Source organism: Biomphalaria glabrata, chromosome 16 (genome assembly GCF_947242115.1).
Source record: "Biomphalaria glabrata chromosome 16, xgBioGlab47.1, whole genome shotgun sequence".
Classification (NCBI taxonomy): Eukaryota; Metazoa; Mollusca; class Gastropoda; family Planorbidae; genus Biomphalaria; species Biomphalaria glabrata.
The window spans coordinates 14,677,825-14,691,377 of NC_074726.1; the positions used below are offsets into that span (position 1 = coordinate 14,677,825).

A 13,553-nucleotide genomic window follows, 5' to 3' on the forward strand; every position below is an offset into this window, starting at 1 on the left:
TAGTTAGTTGATAAGTTTGTAAGTGAGTTGAATAAGTTTGTAAGTAAATTGATATGTTTGTTAGTGAGTTGATAAGTTTTGTAAGTGAGTTGATAATAATTCCTAGAAATGTTAAATATTCATGTAATGTAAGTTTGTAAGTAAGTCTATTATAAGTTTGTAAGTGAGTTGATAAATTTGTAAGTTAGTTGATAAGTTTGTAAGTGAGTTGAATAAGTTTGTAAGTAGATTGATAAGTTTGTAAGTGAGTTGAATAAGTTTGTAAGTAAATTGATATGTTTGTTAGTGAGTTGATAAGTTTATGAGTTGATAATAATTCCTAGAAATGTTACCTATTCATGAAAGTATTCGATGGATTAAAAAGAAAGAGACAAATACAAAGAAAAAGTAAGGTTCAACTGCATAACTCTGTACACATTTAGCTTAATTAATATTTTATATCGTTACCTCCCTTAGAGTACCTCTGTGTTAATGTTCACTGCTTTGCCCCTGTGTGAGATTGTGTGTCCATCAATGTGTTATGTCATTAGTTTGTACTATTGTTAGGTTAACACTCATATCGTGTGCCTACGCATAAAACAAGAAAGTCATAGGTAAACAGCATAGTACTTTTATTAGATAATCCAATGCAATGATAGATAGATAGATAGATAGATAGATAGATAGATAGATAGATAGATAGATAGATAGATAGATAGATAGATAGATAGATAGATAGATAGATAGATAGATAGATAGATAGATAGATAGATAGATAGATAGATAGATAGATAGATAGATAGATAGATAGATAGATAGATAGATAGATAGATAGAGGAGATATCGAAAGAAAGATATGGAGAGAGAGAAAGAGATGGAGAGAGAGAAAGAGATGGAGAGAGAGAAGGAGAGGGAGAGAGTGGATGTTACCCTTACCAAAACATGACATCAATGACAGCCCCCTACCAAAACATGACATAAATGACAGCCCCCTACCAAAACATGACATCAATGACAGCCCCCTACCAAAACATGACATCAATGACAGCCTTACCAAAACATGACATCAATGACAGCCCCCTACTAAATGGCTATTATCAGATTCTGTTCATGTTTCTAATTGCCCCGCTGAACATTTCACTGTACATCACACAAAGCAGCTTGGCGTTACACTGGCGGAGAAGTTTGCTCATGGTTGGAATGGATTTCTGAGAGATCGATACTCAGTACATTCAGTGGAAACAAGAGAAACTACCATGAAAACAAAGAGAAAATAAAAACATTTTCAAAATGACATCTTAATTGGCATCTTGCCAAATGCCATGGACATTACTCGTCTCTCTTTCCTCGGAACTTTCTCTTCTTTCTCTTCAAAGAAGCAAGTAGCAAAACTGAACTTTGAACTTACTTTCAGAGAACCAAACTACCGCTCTCGTGTTAGGACTTTGTTGAAGTCTGACTTGCACTGACGGGGCAGGGGGAGAGAATAGAGCTTGATTACGTCAACATTCAATATTTTGTCTACATTCTTGGTACACATCATAAGTTAGTTGTTTTTTTATCTTAATGTCTAGGGATAACACTGTCTAAGTAAATAGAACGCAATCCATCTAAGTCCTATTGGTTTGTTCAGTTTTTATAGCGGTTCTCAAGATAATGTTTTGGTCGTGGTCTAAGGAATTATATAGAACGTTTCTCTAAAATGTCATTGGATGGTAGATGCCATGACAAACTAATTTTTAGATGTCTTTTTAAACAAATAATAACATCGGTAACATCATAATAATATCAAACCAAGGTCATCTAAAGTCCGCAGATTAAGGACTACAACTAAATAGTATATGAACAATATAATCCAACCTAAACGTGCAGAGTGTTTAAAATGACGTCATATCTACACAAAAAAGTTGAATGTTGAAGAGAATCCAAAACAAAATTTTTAATGTTTGAATGGCAGGAAGCCGGAAGTAACCTAGCTGAATTATTGAAGAAGCTAGCCAGGAAAACCAGTGACTTGGCAGAATTTAGGTCATAGTTTAATATGCATGACTAAATGCATGACTAAATGCTTGACGCGAAGGACGTAATCTTATTCTTTTTTGAAGTAACGTCTGTATCATATAAGCTAAGATAAAATAAGAAGCTTTGAAGTGTTTTTAAGAAATTCTAAATAAACTCATCGTTGCGTCATCGTTGCGTCATCGTTGCGTTGCAAAAGTGATTAAGAAATAATTTGAAATGATGTTTTTTTTCCCGCCAAGCAGACATTTACACTTTACTGTTGCAGACGGCTGAGTCTCAAAAGGACACCTATTGTTTGTTGTTAAGGGTCTCAAAAAAACGGAAGAACTGTTTTGTCCTGTGTGTTTTGAGGCGTGGTTTTGGTTTGGCTTTCCTAAATAATAGTCTGAATATTTGTTTAGGAAATAGAAAAACTAAAAGAAAGAGAACAAAAAAAAAAAGATTGCAGGAATTTATTTGTTTTCTCTCGAACATTCTTTTATCTTGCTGACGATGTCACGTGACTGCTGACTTCAGACTCTGTGCCGTGGCCCAATTAAGTTCTAGCAAACTGTCAGTCAGACGAAGTTGACAACTCTAAACACACATTCAATTTCAGGTTTCAGTCACAATCATTGTCTTAGTCACACACCCTGACTTAAACACAAACACATTCTAAACATTTATTCTGTGTAACACATTCTAAGACCCAAGCATTTCAGCTGCTTTTTTTTGTTTTAGTCGCACAGACTTCCACAGTCAATAGGTCTCAAACTGACTCAAAGACACAACAAAATTACGTGTAGCTGTTGAAATGTATCTCTCTCACTGTCTTCTCTAAATCTCTCTTCTTTCTCTTCTCTCTATCCACCCTCTCCTCTTTCTCTGTGTCTCGCTCTTCTTTTACCTTGCATCGTTTCTTTCTTCTCTTTCATACTCTCTTAAAAGTTTATCGTAGCTCTCTCTCTTCTCTCTCTCTCTCTCTTTTTAATTCTTTCACTCTTTCTCTTTCTCTCTTTCTCTCTCTCTTTCTCTTTGTTACACAAATAGGGCCGCCACTGTATTTCACAAGCTCCATTCTAAAATCAAACACACGGCCTCTCGCCTAAATCCTCCATTCATTGATTTTCATCCCCCGTAGGCTCTGCCAGGCCTTCGCTCTAGAATCCTGCCTGCTCTATTGATTTCATCTCCTGCCCTGTGTGGAAACCAGCACTAGAGTCTTACGTTGAGCAAACATGTCAAGAAGCGGGGCGGTGGGAGGTTTGTTCAAACTCATGAAAACATACAAGACTGGACATTTTTTTTCTTTATAAAACACGCGCAGCATTGATCTAACTAAAGCTTTTGATCTTAGCATGGCCCTTACATATTTGCATCAGCACATCTATTTGGTATGTATAGGGTTTATGTAAACAACAGGCTACAGACACTGACCTATATAGCGCGCTGGCAACAGAAACTGATATTAGAGGCAGAACTAATGCTGGAAAGATATCACCAGGAGGCCAAAAACTATGTGCAATAACTAGAGCCCTTGGCTGTTCCGATCTTAAGTTACCTGATAATTCTAGAAATCAGAATCTCAATTCAAAACCAAAGTCTCACTACAAACCATAGTCTCACTACAAACCATAGTCTTATTACAAACCATAAAGTCAGTACAAACCATAGTCTTACTACAAACCATAGTCTCACTACAAACCATAGTCTAACTATCAACCATAGCCTTACTACAAACCAAAGCCTCACAACAAACCATAGTTTTACTACAAACCATAGCCTCACTACAAACCATAGTCTCACAACAAACCATAGTCTCACTACACACCATAGTCTCACTACACACCATAGTCTCACTACAAACCATAGTCTCACTACAAACTATAGTCTCACTGCCAACCATAGCCTCAGTCCAAACATAGTCTCACTACAAACCATAGTCTCACTACACACCATAGTCTCACTACAAACCATAGTCTCACTACAAACCATAGTCTCACTACAAACTATAGTCTCACTGCCAACCATAGCCTCAGTCCAAACATAGTCTCACTACAAACCATAGTCTCACTACAAACCATTGTCTCACTACATAGCCTCGCTGCAAACCATATTCTCGCTACAAAACATAGTCTCACTACAAACCATAGTCTCACTGCCAACCATAGCCTCAGTATAAACCATTACGTCTCTAGAAAACAGAGCCTCAGTAGTACAAAGCCTAACTTTAATGTCAACCCTAGCCTGACTCCCCAAAGCATGGCGTGACTAGTGGGTGGGTGCAAACACCGGAAACTGTTGGGTCTCTTATGTCATTCTCGTTGATTACACTTTTCCTCAACCTCCATTGTCCCCTCCCTAACCTTCCTTTGCCCCCCCCCTCTGATCGTTTTGTCCTGACTCTCCCCCCCCCCCCCCCCATCCCTCTCTCTCTCTCTCACTGCACGGCTTCAGTTCCATCTCTACTTCCTAGTTGATCTCATTCCGTAGTCAGCTATTAGTGTGAGCAGTTTATTTAGTCGCTCAACTTTCTTTTCAAAAACTACTTTCTCCATGTTCAACTCTTTTCTAGTAACTACCCCCCACCCCCACACACACACTCTCTCCAAGTCTATTTTTGTAGTTCAGTAGGTTGCTCCCCTTCTTTGTTCAACTTCGCCTCCACAATCTATCCCCCCTCCCCCTTTTAGTGCTCAACCCAAACCCCCACGATACCCCCCCCTCCGTTCTGTCCAGCCCGATACGCCACACCTACCTAACAGGGAATTCGCTTTAGTGTTTCCTTTTATTTCTACTGGCCTCTTCCAGTCACTCACTGTCCACTCTGCAAGTCCGGGGGATGCAACAAAAGGGATTGCACTTGCTCAGTCCGTGGTGCTGCGTTTACCGAATGACACATGGGGATACTTCATTACTGGTAATTAGTAGATAGAGGACGGTCATTGACTAAAGTAATCAAAACGATCATATAGCGCATTATAGCTCAATAACAACAAAAAATAAAATAGGTAACTTGAATCATAGCACTGATCGATTTCATGGAACTATGTTTACTGTAGACCATAAAGACAGATATGAAAACCATTGCGAACCACCGAGACCTCGTTAGCTGACAATGGACGGTAGAGCCGAAATAGAGTGAGTTCCTACAAAGGGGTGTCCTCTGGGACTCCGGCCTCAATACTGCAATTACCAGCTAGGAAATGATAGGGTTAGAGAACGTTCAAACCTGTCTTTTTTTTTTGGGGGGGGGGGGGAACTAACAGGCATTATAACCAAGCTAAATCCTGGTGCGTGGATCTGGTAGCGTTGAACTCCAGATAACTAGATGATAATGGTCACATTGACGTGCATAAAACAGCAACCGTTCAGGCATTTTTTTTTTGTTTCAAACATCGTGAGTAATCATGTGTGGGTGCCACACATTCCACTGTTTCGTGGCTGGAGCTCTCGGAGTCAGGCTCCAGTTTTGAGACTTGTGTTGAAATATCTCACTAAATAATGCCTTGAACTCGTGGCATATCTTCTCACGTAAATAATGGACACTTCAACCAACCAGAAATATGTGTTCTTAAACTTGGAATATTTGTGGATATTTTAATATTAACTGAAGTCAAAGAAAATAAAGGAGAAAAAAAAAGTTTTATCTCTAGAATCAAAAACCTCGAAACAAATATCAGCAACTTAGAAGTGGAAATATTCTGTAATACAGGTTTCGGAGTCCTTGCTTTCACTTATGGATAAATATTTAGTACTAGAGTTTCTTCTGCTTTGGAAGTGTCATTCTAGTTTTCTATTTCTTTTAAAACAACTTGAATGAAAGAAAAAAACACAAGGAGTTTCATTTATAAATTAAGACATCAACTTGAATAGAGTTGATTGAAAAAATACTAAATCATGAAGAAACGTAAAGCTCTTGATGACTGCATACGCTCTTTAGTAGATATCGTAAAGCTCTTAAAAAGGGCTTATTAGTTTCTGGCTTTGTTCTCCTGACATGACCAAGAGAAGAGTCCACTGGCAGGTTGGCGGAGTGACAGGTGTGAAAGAAGAAGTGGAGGAAATTACGAGACCAGAAACAATTTTCCATGTGTCCAGCCTCTTCCTTGTTTCTCTCGGACACTTGGCGATCTAGTCTAAATGTTTTCTAAATTGTCTGCAGAAATCTGAAGAAAAGATTTAGTTGAGTTACTTAGTCCAATTGTCAACTGTCTTAAAGTTCATCTCAATATTCTTGTAAGATATCACTTCCAGAGAGTCATCAGAGTCATTAGATATTTGGAAAATATCTATGAAGCAATATATATATGAAGCAATTAGTGTACTCTACATGAAGTGACCACTGGCAGCCAACGAGAGTTTTGGTCAAGAGTGGACGAAGATCACAAAATCTATTTTATCCAGGATGCTCTCTAAATATTCGAAGTTCTAATTTTGTCTGCATATCATCCTGAGACTGTCTGTTACTTGGCAAGGAACTAGAAGTTTTGCGAGCTTTTTTCAGACTTCTATTCTCTACAAGCAAATGATTTTTACAAAGTATTTCTGTGAATTAGTGCCAACTTTTGGAGGATCACTCAGCTAAAGTTTCTTGTCGTCAGATGATGTTAGCTTGTGTTGTGATCTAGTATGATTGAATCCCTCTGGTAGGTAACAAGAACTACTGAGACTTACTGTCATGAATGACTTTACCTGGACTTACTTGAATAACTTATTTGGACACTTTAAACGCTAGATGCACAGACTGTATAGATGTAGTACAGACATAAATCCGAAAGGAATTAACTAAAATAGACGGGACACAACGTCTGTAACGAAACACCCTTGCAAATGAACTTACTATTAAAACACTTTGGTCAATGATTTCTCCATTTTGTCTAAACTATTCTTAAACGAGCGAACATAGTTTAAGAAGATTAAACAAACGAACCAAACATAATGTTTAAGAAATGACGAACGAACAGTTTTAAGCTAAACGAACCTTTTATACGACTTTGACAAGACCAAGGAGCATTACTTATATAGAGTGGCTAACCAAACGAACATTATTTATATAGAGTGGCTAACCAAACGAACATTATTTATATAGAATGGCTAACCAAACGAACAGTATTTATATAGAGTGGCTAACCAAACGAACATTATTTATATAGAGTGGCTAACCAAACGAACATTATTTATATAGAGTGGCTAACCAAACGAACATTATTTATATAGAGTGGCTAACCAAACGAACATTATTTATATAGAGTGGCTAACCAAACGAACATTATTTATATAGAGTGGCTAACCAAACGAACATTATTTATATAGAGTGGCTAACCAAACGAACATTATTTTAAATAGTGACCGATTGAGCCGAACATTCTGTGATCAGTTATTTAGTAGACGGACCAAAAGGACAGACTATATTTAAACAAACTACTAACTTATGAATAGATTATATTCAATTGATGTAGCATTCACCTTCTTTCTAGAGGTTGTGGGAAGGTCCCCCGCCCCCTCTTCTTTTGGTTCAGATTCTCCTTCCACTCCGTTACATACCATTTCTTTTTTTTTTTTATTTTCTAGTTTTTGTTTAGACATTTTGTTCAGATTTTCTTTTCGCACTTACAAAGTTAGCGTGTGTTTGTGTGGATGCCCGCGTACATGTTGATTATTGTGCTGCTGATTTTATGATTTTTATTATCAGACAGGTTTTGTTTCTTTCATTTTGTCAAAGAATGTTTTAAAAAGCAGTGACGCATAAAATAGCCAAAAGTTTTGTTTTATCTCTTTTGCAAAATGTTGAGCGAAGTCCTTGATGTTCAAGATAAAAAAAAATGAATTTAAAAGCTAACCTTATTTTAAATTTATGTCACTGAAAAAGTTGTCATTGTATTTCTATTGCCTCTTGATTCAGCCAGAATTGCGGTTCTGTGTTCTTTAATGTATTGCTTTCAAAGTACGTTTTCATCTCTATAATTCGTGTACACTTTTTTATTGTTGCCTTGTTAAAGCATTGAACTGTCGGTTAAAAATAGACCAGCTTCACGTCACACAAAAAACGTCCTATCGATATCTCAGCAAGAAATACAAACTTTTTTACATCGTGACGACTTAATTGTTCACTGGAGACAATTGTTGGCTCTATGGTACCTGTGCGTCTTCAGATAGGATCAAACTGTTATTTCTGGGTTTATTTTCAGCACTATAACTAGCTAGCTTGAGAAACCCGGGGCCCGAGAAGGCAAATCTAAATGGTCCAAAAATTGGTCGAAAGTGGTTGGGGGTGGGTGGGAGGGGGTAAATTTTGATTGTTGCTGCTGCAGAGTGTCATGACGTTGTCAAAAACAGAAAGTGTCACTCAAATGTGCATCCTTAGGGCTAAAAATAGTTTCTCAATTCTCTCACAACTGCGATTTTGCTATAATTATATTTTTTTTAAAGCACAGCCCATTTTCTTTTTTTTTTTTTAATTTCCATATTTGAACGTATCTACAAATTGTTACGTCATAGCCCAAACCTTCTAAAGGACATTACAGTTGGTCATGTAGACACTAGCTTAATGTGCACCTTTGTTTTTTTGGAAAGCACCAATATGACATGTTTTTATACTTCTGTGTTGACTAGGCTCAATACTTTTTATTAACAAGATCAAAACTCAGTCTAATTGGATTTGTAATCACACAATTGCACTATGTTTGAAGAGAGTCGTAGAGAAGAACAATTAAAGGAAAAAAAAATGAGTCAAGAGTTTGTATAAAGTATATTTCTTTTTAAGCCTGTAAGGTGCTGGCGGCTCCATGGCTCACACAATCTTAGAAGCATACATTCCAACAGAATCTCTATTTAACATTACTTTCATAACCATTTTACGAGTGTTTAAAGTATATCTTATAGAAATACACAAGATGAAAGATCGGATATGTGCTTTTATTTGAACATTCCAACAGACAAAGCAAGACCATACTCATTAACAGATTAGATCAATTTGTTTTTAGAATAAAGTAGTGTCCAAAAATATGTATTTTTTTATGATATATCCACATTTGATTTTGTATGGGGAAAAAGTGTGATTTTGTATCCCTGGATGGCAAAAATCTTTTTTTTCAATTAATTTTTTAAAATCCTATTTCTGCTCCAACCATAAAATCCAGTAGTGTGACAAACACAATCTATTCTGTTGGACGCATACATTTGTGTAGAAAGTTTTCATCTTGATTTCATTGTGTCACGAGCGATGGAAAAAATTTCATTAGGAGGTGAAATTATTTGTTGAGGAGTTTCTATTTAAAAGATAAAAATGTTGTTTGCTGCCTATCAAGTCTCTGATTAAATTCAATTTGGAAGACCTTTTGTGGAAGACCACATCATCCTTGTATATTATATACATCCTTGACAACTCGTAAGATAACCAAATTCAAACAGCGCTGCTCAGGAAGAAATAACATTTCTACATTTGACCTGTCCAAAAATTAAAAACAAAAACAAAAGCTGGACAATATTCTTGTCAAAGCTGGACAGTATCCATGTCAATGATGGACACTATTCATGCCGAAGCCGGACAGTATTTTTGTTAAAGCCGGACAGTATTTATGTCAAAGCCGGACAGTTTTCATGTCAAAGCTGGACAGTATTCATGTCAAAGCTGGACAATATTCATGTCAAAGCTGGACAGTATTCATGCCGAAGGTGTACAGTATTCATGTCGAAGCTGGACAATATTCATGTCAAAGCTGGACAGTATTCATGCCGAAGGTGTACAGTATTCATGTCGAAGCTGGACATTATTCATGCCGAAATGAATTTTTCTTTTAAAATGACATTTCCTTTCTGCTAACTGGTCCTCTTGTACACCTTCTCGACACAGCTTCAATTCCAGCCTTATGTCAGACCCTAACTTGAGCAAAGTAAATTTCAAGATCCACATAAGTCAAAGCACTGCGTAGCTAGCACTGGAATACAATGTGTCTTGGCCATGTGACACTGTGCATTTCTTCCATAAGGTGACTATTTTAGTGACGATGCAAGCGACATGGCATTAATTCCAATGTACTAGATTCATAATTGGTCTCTTTCTTTTTTTTTTCCTTTAATGCTACCCGCAACCTCTATTGAAATTATGGTGAATGGTAATTAATCGCTACATCTCTTTCATTATATATTATTGTATTAATTTTTGACTCAACTAGTCTTAAACAAATAGGCCAGAAATGTTAAATCAATAACAATATGAACCACACATCAAAGTTATGTACATTAGTTGGAACATGACAATTGCAACGACAATTACCAGAAGCAAAGTGAACGTTATATGTAGGATTGGCTTAATGGTTCACAACTAAATCAAGAAATTGTTTAGTGAAACAAAATAAAATGTAACGCTGGTTGACTTGATAGACATTCAGGGTTAAGGTTATATTTCATGAAATCTGTACTACTCAGCATAGAGATTTTACTTTCTTATGTTCAACTCGTTGATTAAGTTCAATCTATTATGCAAATATAAATATATAAGAAAAGAAAATTGATTCTGAATGCAATTATTTTTTTTATTTTTTTAATTTCCAAGGGACGTTATCCTTTCAACAGAATATATCAAAGACTAAAAAAAACGTGAATTGATGTACATATAAACTGAATTTAAAAAAGTTGAGATACAGATCGATTGAGAAGATCTTCTCGGTACTTCAGATAGAAGATAAATTACTGAGTTAAATGTCGTAAAAAATGTGTAGTGAACTGAAATAAATCTTTGTAGTAACAAATAGATTGGATATTTAATATAGAGAGAAATAATTTATGAATATATAATCATAAATGAGACACAAAAATAAATGCATTACTAAAGTTTCAAATAAATATGTTAGGCTCCATACATAGTTCAAGATCTACATCACTTACTTTAAAACATTAAACATGCTAGTCGGGAAAAAAAATAAAGAAATTAGGTCAATATAAATTGTTCAGTCTCCGTGGAGAGAAATAGAATAGCTTGAACAAAGAAAACTAATACCTTAGATTACAGAGAAATAGGTTTGATCACTTTGTATAAATTCAGTTATTATTCTGATAAAAATGTAAAGAATATTAAAAACAGAATATAGGCAAAAACAAAAAACACGACAGTTAATGGTTATGCAATTTTATGTCATCTATTAGGGCTAAAAAGATAATTTTAGCGTATGACATTCGAAAACATTCTTTCCATGAATTCGAGATTCCAATGCTTGCACAACTGGAAGATCACATCTTTGTGCTAAGGAGATCTGGGTAGTGACTTTGAATGCAGATCTTTGAGCAGACGATACTAGTGAAGAACATATGCCCAAGTGAACACTGTGACGTAGGAGACTTCCGGTTTACCAAACTTCCGGTGTAGGAAACTTCCGGTGTAGGAAAGTTCCAGTGTGACACATCAGGTTGTGACACGACAGGAAGGTGAAAACACAACAACGCCACCCCCACCGCCAAGAAGGCGCTGGCCGACTTTCGGCTTCTCCCGCCTTCGCAGAGTTTGGCCCGTCTTTGATAACTTCCCTTTCCCTCGGACTCCGCCGGGCGCCTGCCAACAGCAGCAGCTCACCGGGGAGGAGATGCAGCACGCCCGGCACGCCCATCACGCCAGCAAGGCGCACCACACCCGCTCCCATCAGCACCACAACCGCGCCCGCCATGGGCACCGACACCACATGCACCACCGTCACCACCAGATGCACGGGCAGCACCACCAGCATGGCGGCGGCGGCGATGGTTCTGTGGGCGGAGGAGGAGGAGGGAACGTCCATGTGGGCGCCGGAAGTGAAGACGAAGTGGAAATAGGCAAATATGAGGAGATCACTGGATTCGCCATCCAGGGAGAGGGGTGAGGTTTTTTGATCTCTTGTCTGTAGCATGTCATCTAGGGAAAAGGTTGACTTTTTATATGTAATATGTACTGACAATCTTTTGTTTCTTTTAAAACCTTTATTTGGAGTTTACAAGGGGCTTAGGGTTAGGGTTACCAGATGACCTGCAAACGGTGGACATGTCCTCTTTTTTTAGGATATTGAGCTCCCTCTAGCAAGCATTGGCCTAATCTGTTTTCTGCAATTTCATAAGTAACCCTTCAGATCGCCTGGTTGTTTAAATACATACATTCCATCACACATGGAAGAAAAATGATTGGTTCTTTTTGTTTCCTCTTAAATATTCTTTCTTTAGAAGCATTTGTTCGTATACGTAAGCTTTTTTCTTAGAGCTCCTCAAGCTTTACATATTGTTATAAAACTTATATTAACTCAACCTGTCTGTCTTTATGGGTGGATTCCTTTATACTTGTATTACTCTCAATTCCGAATCTCGGATCAAGCTGAAATTTAGCATAATAAGTCATAGTTAAAGACAATACACGGATCTATTTTTTTTTAAATTACTATTTGTTAATCTATTAGTGGTAATAAATTATTTTTTTATTATATAGAGAAAGGGGAGATAAACCTTGCAGTATTGAGAGAAATATGGCACTGATTGTGCGATAATTTCCCTTAAGTAAGCTAAGTTTGTTTTTGTTTTAAGTATTTTCTTTTTATTTAGCAACATACATGAGTTTACACGCGTTAACAATTTAGCGCAAATGCTGAAATACTTCTGAAAATTCGCCTGGTCTGAGAAACATCTCATACGATAGTTGTACAGTCTGTGACTTTCTGAAGCTTCATCAAATAAGTTGTTACCATCCATTTAATTGAATATTTATTTGTTGGCATGTTTTTTTTATAAAGGTATAGGTTGCCAAACTGATATATTTCTTATCGGCAAAAATGTAACAGATTATTTGATAAATGATGCATCATACAGTTATTTCTTAGGTATCAGACCATGTAAACAATGGTTGCAATTAAAAAAAAACAGATTACTTTCAAGTCTATTATCTAGATGATATCAGCCTATGTCATATTGGCAACAATGTGTAGTTCACTTAAATATAGCAAAGAAACTTTTGGGATTGGTCAACAAAAGGATAACTTTCTATTTCCAATATTAAATCAAGAAGAAAGTGATGGGAAACTTGCAGTGTGGCTAGGAAGCTGTAAGAATAATCAAAACATTAAAAAAATGGCTTTTATTTTGTAAGGACTTGAGTTTCATAACTGATGTATCCGGTGTAGGAAAGTATTGATGAACTTCGTGTACTGTCTTTGGCACCACAGACTCAGAGGTCTGGTTCCGCTTGCAGTGCTTAGTATTGAGCTACCAAGGAGGACCTGGTCGTGGGCTTTGATCTATTTATTTCTACATCTCTCTTATTCTGCCTCTTTTCATTGTCTTTCTTTAGATTCAATTCTATTGCTTTCTCTTCTTTTTCTTTATTTTTCTTGGCTTAAAGAACGTAAATCCGATCTGAAATTTCTATAAGTAAAAAAAAAAAACAAAAAAAACAAGCTAATTGCTTTGATTAACTTTGATATGGAAAGTCCTCCAAAACTTTGAATACCTAGTTTCCCATTTCATGGTCAATCACGTGGCCATCATGCCGCTTTAATATTGTCAACATGAATACAGTTGGTTTTTTTATACATTTCGCTGTATACCTAAAATAAGTTTTA

At 36.6% G+C, this 13,553-nt stretch overlaps 1 protein-coding gene across 14 annotated transcripts in view; it reads left to right on the forward strand.

Moving 5' to 3' along the window:
* LOC106052436 (innexin unc-9-like) overlaps positions 1–13,553 on the forward strand; it is a 331,886-nt gene that overhangs the window by 292,395 nt on the left and 25,938 nt on the right. For 2 of the 14 annotated variants that reach the window (XM_056014607.1, XM_056014611.1), the window contains exons 1-2: positions 5,259–6,629; positions 11,128–11,830. The exons of 10 other annotated variants lie outside the window; for them this stretch is intronic. In XM_056014607.1, coding sequence (XP_055870582.1) covers positions 11,562–11,830 — 269 coding nt within the window. In that variant the 5' untranslated portion in view covers positions 5,259–6,629; positions 11,128–11,561. Of the gene's footprint in view, positions 1–5,258; positions 6,630–11,127; positions 11,831–13,553 lie in introns of those variants that run through there. 2 more of the 14 variants (XM_056014606.1, XM_013207822.2) reach the window with 2 other exon arrangements.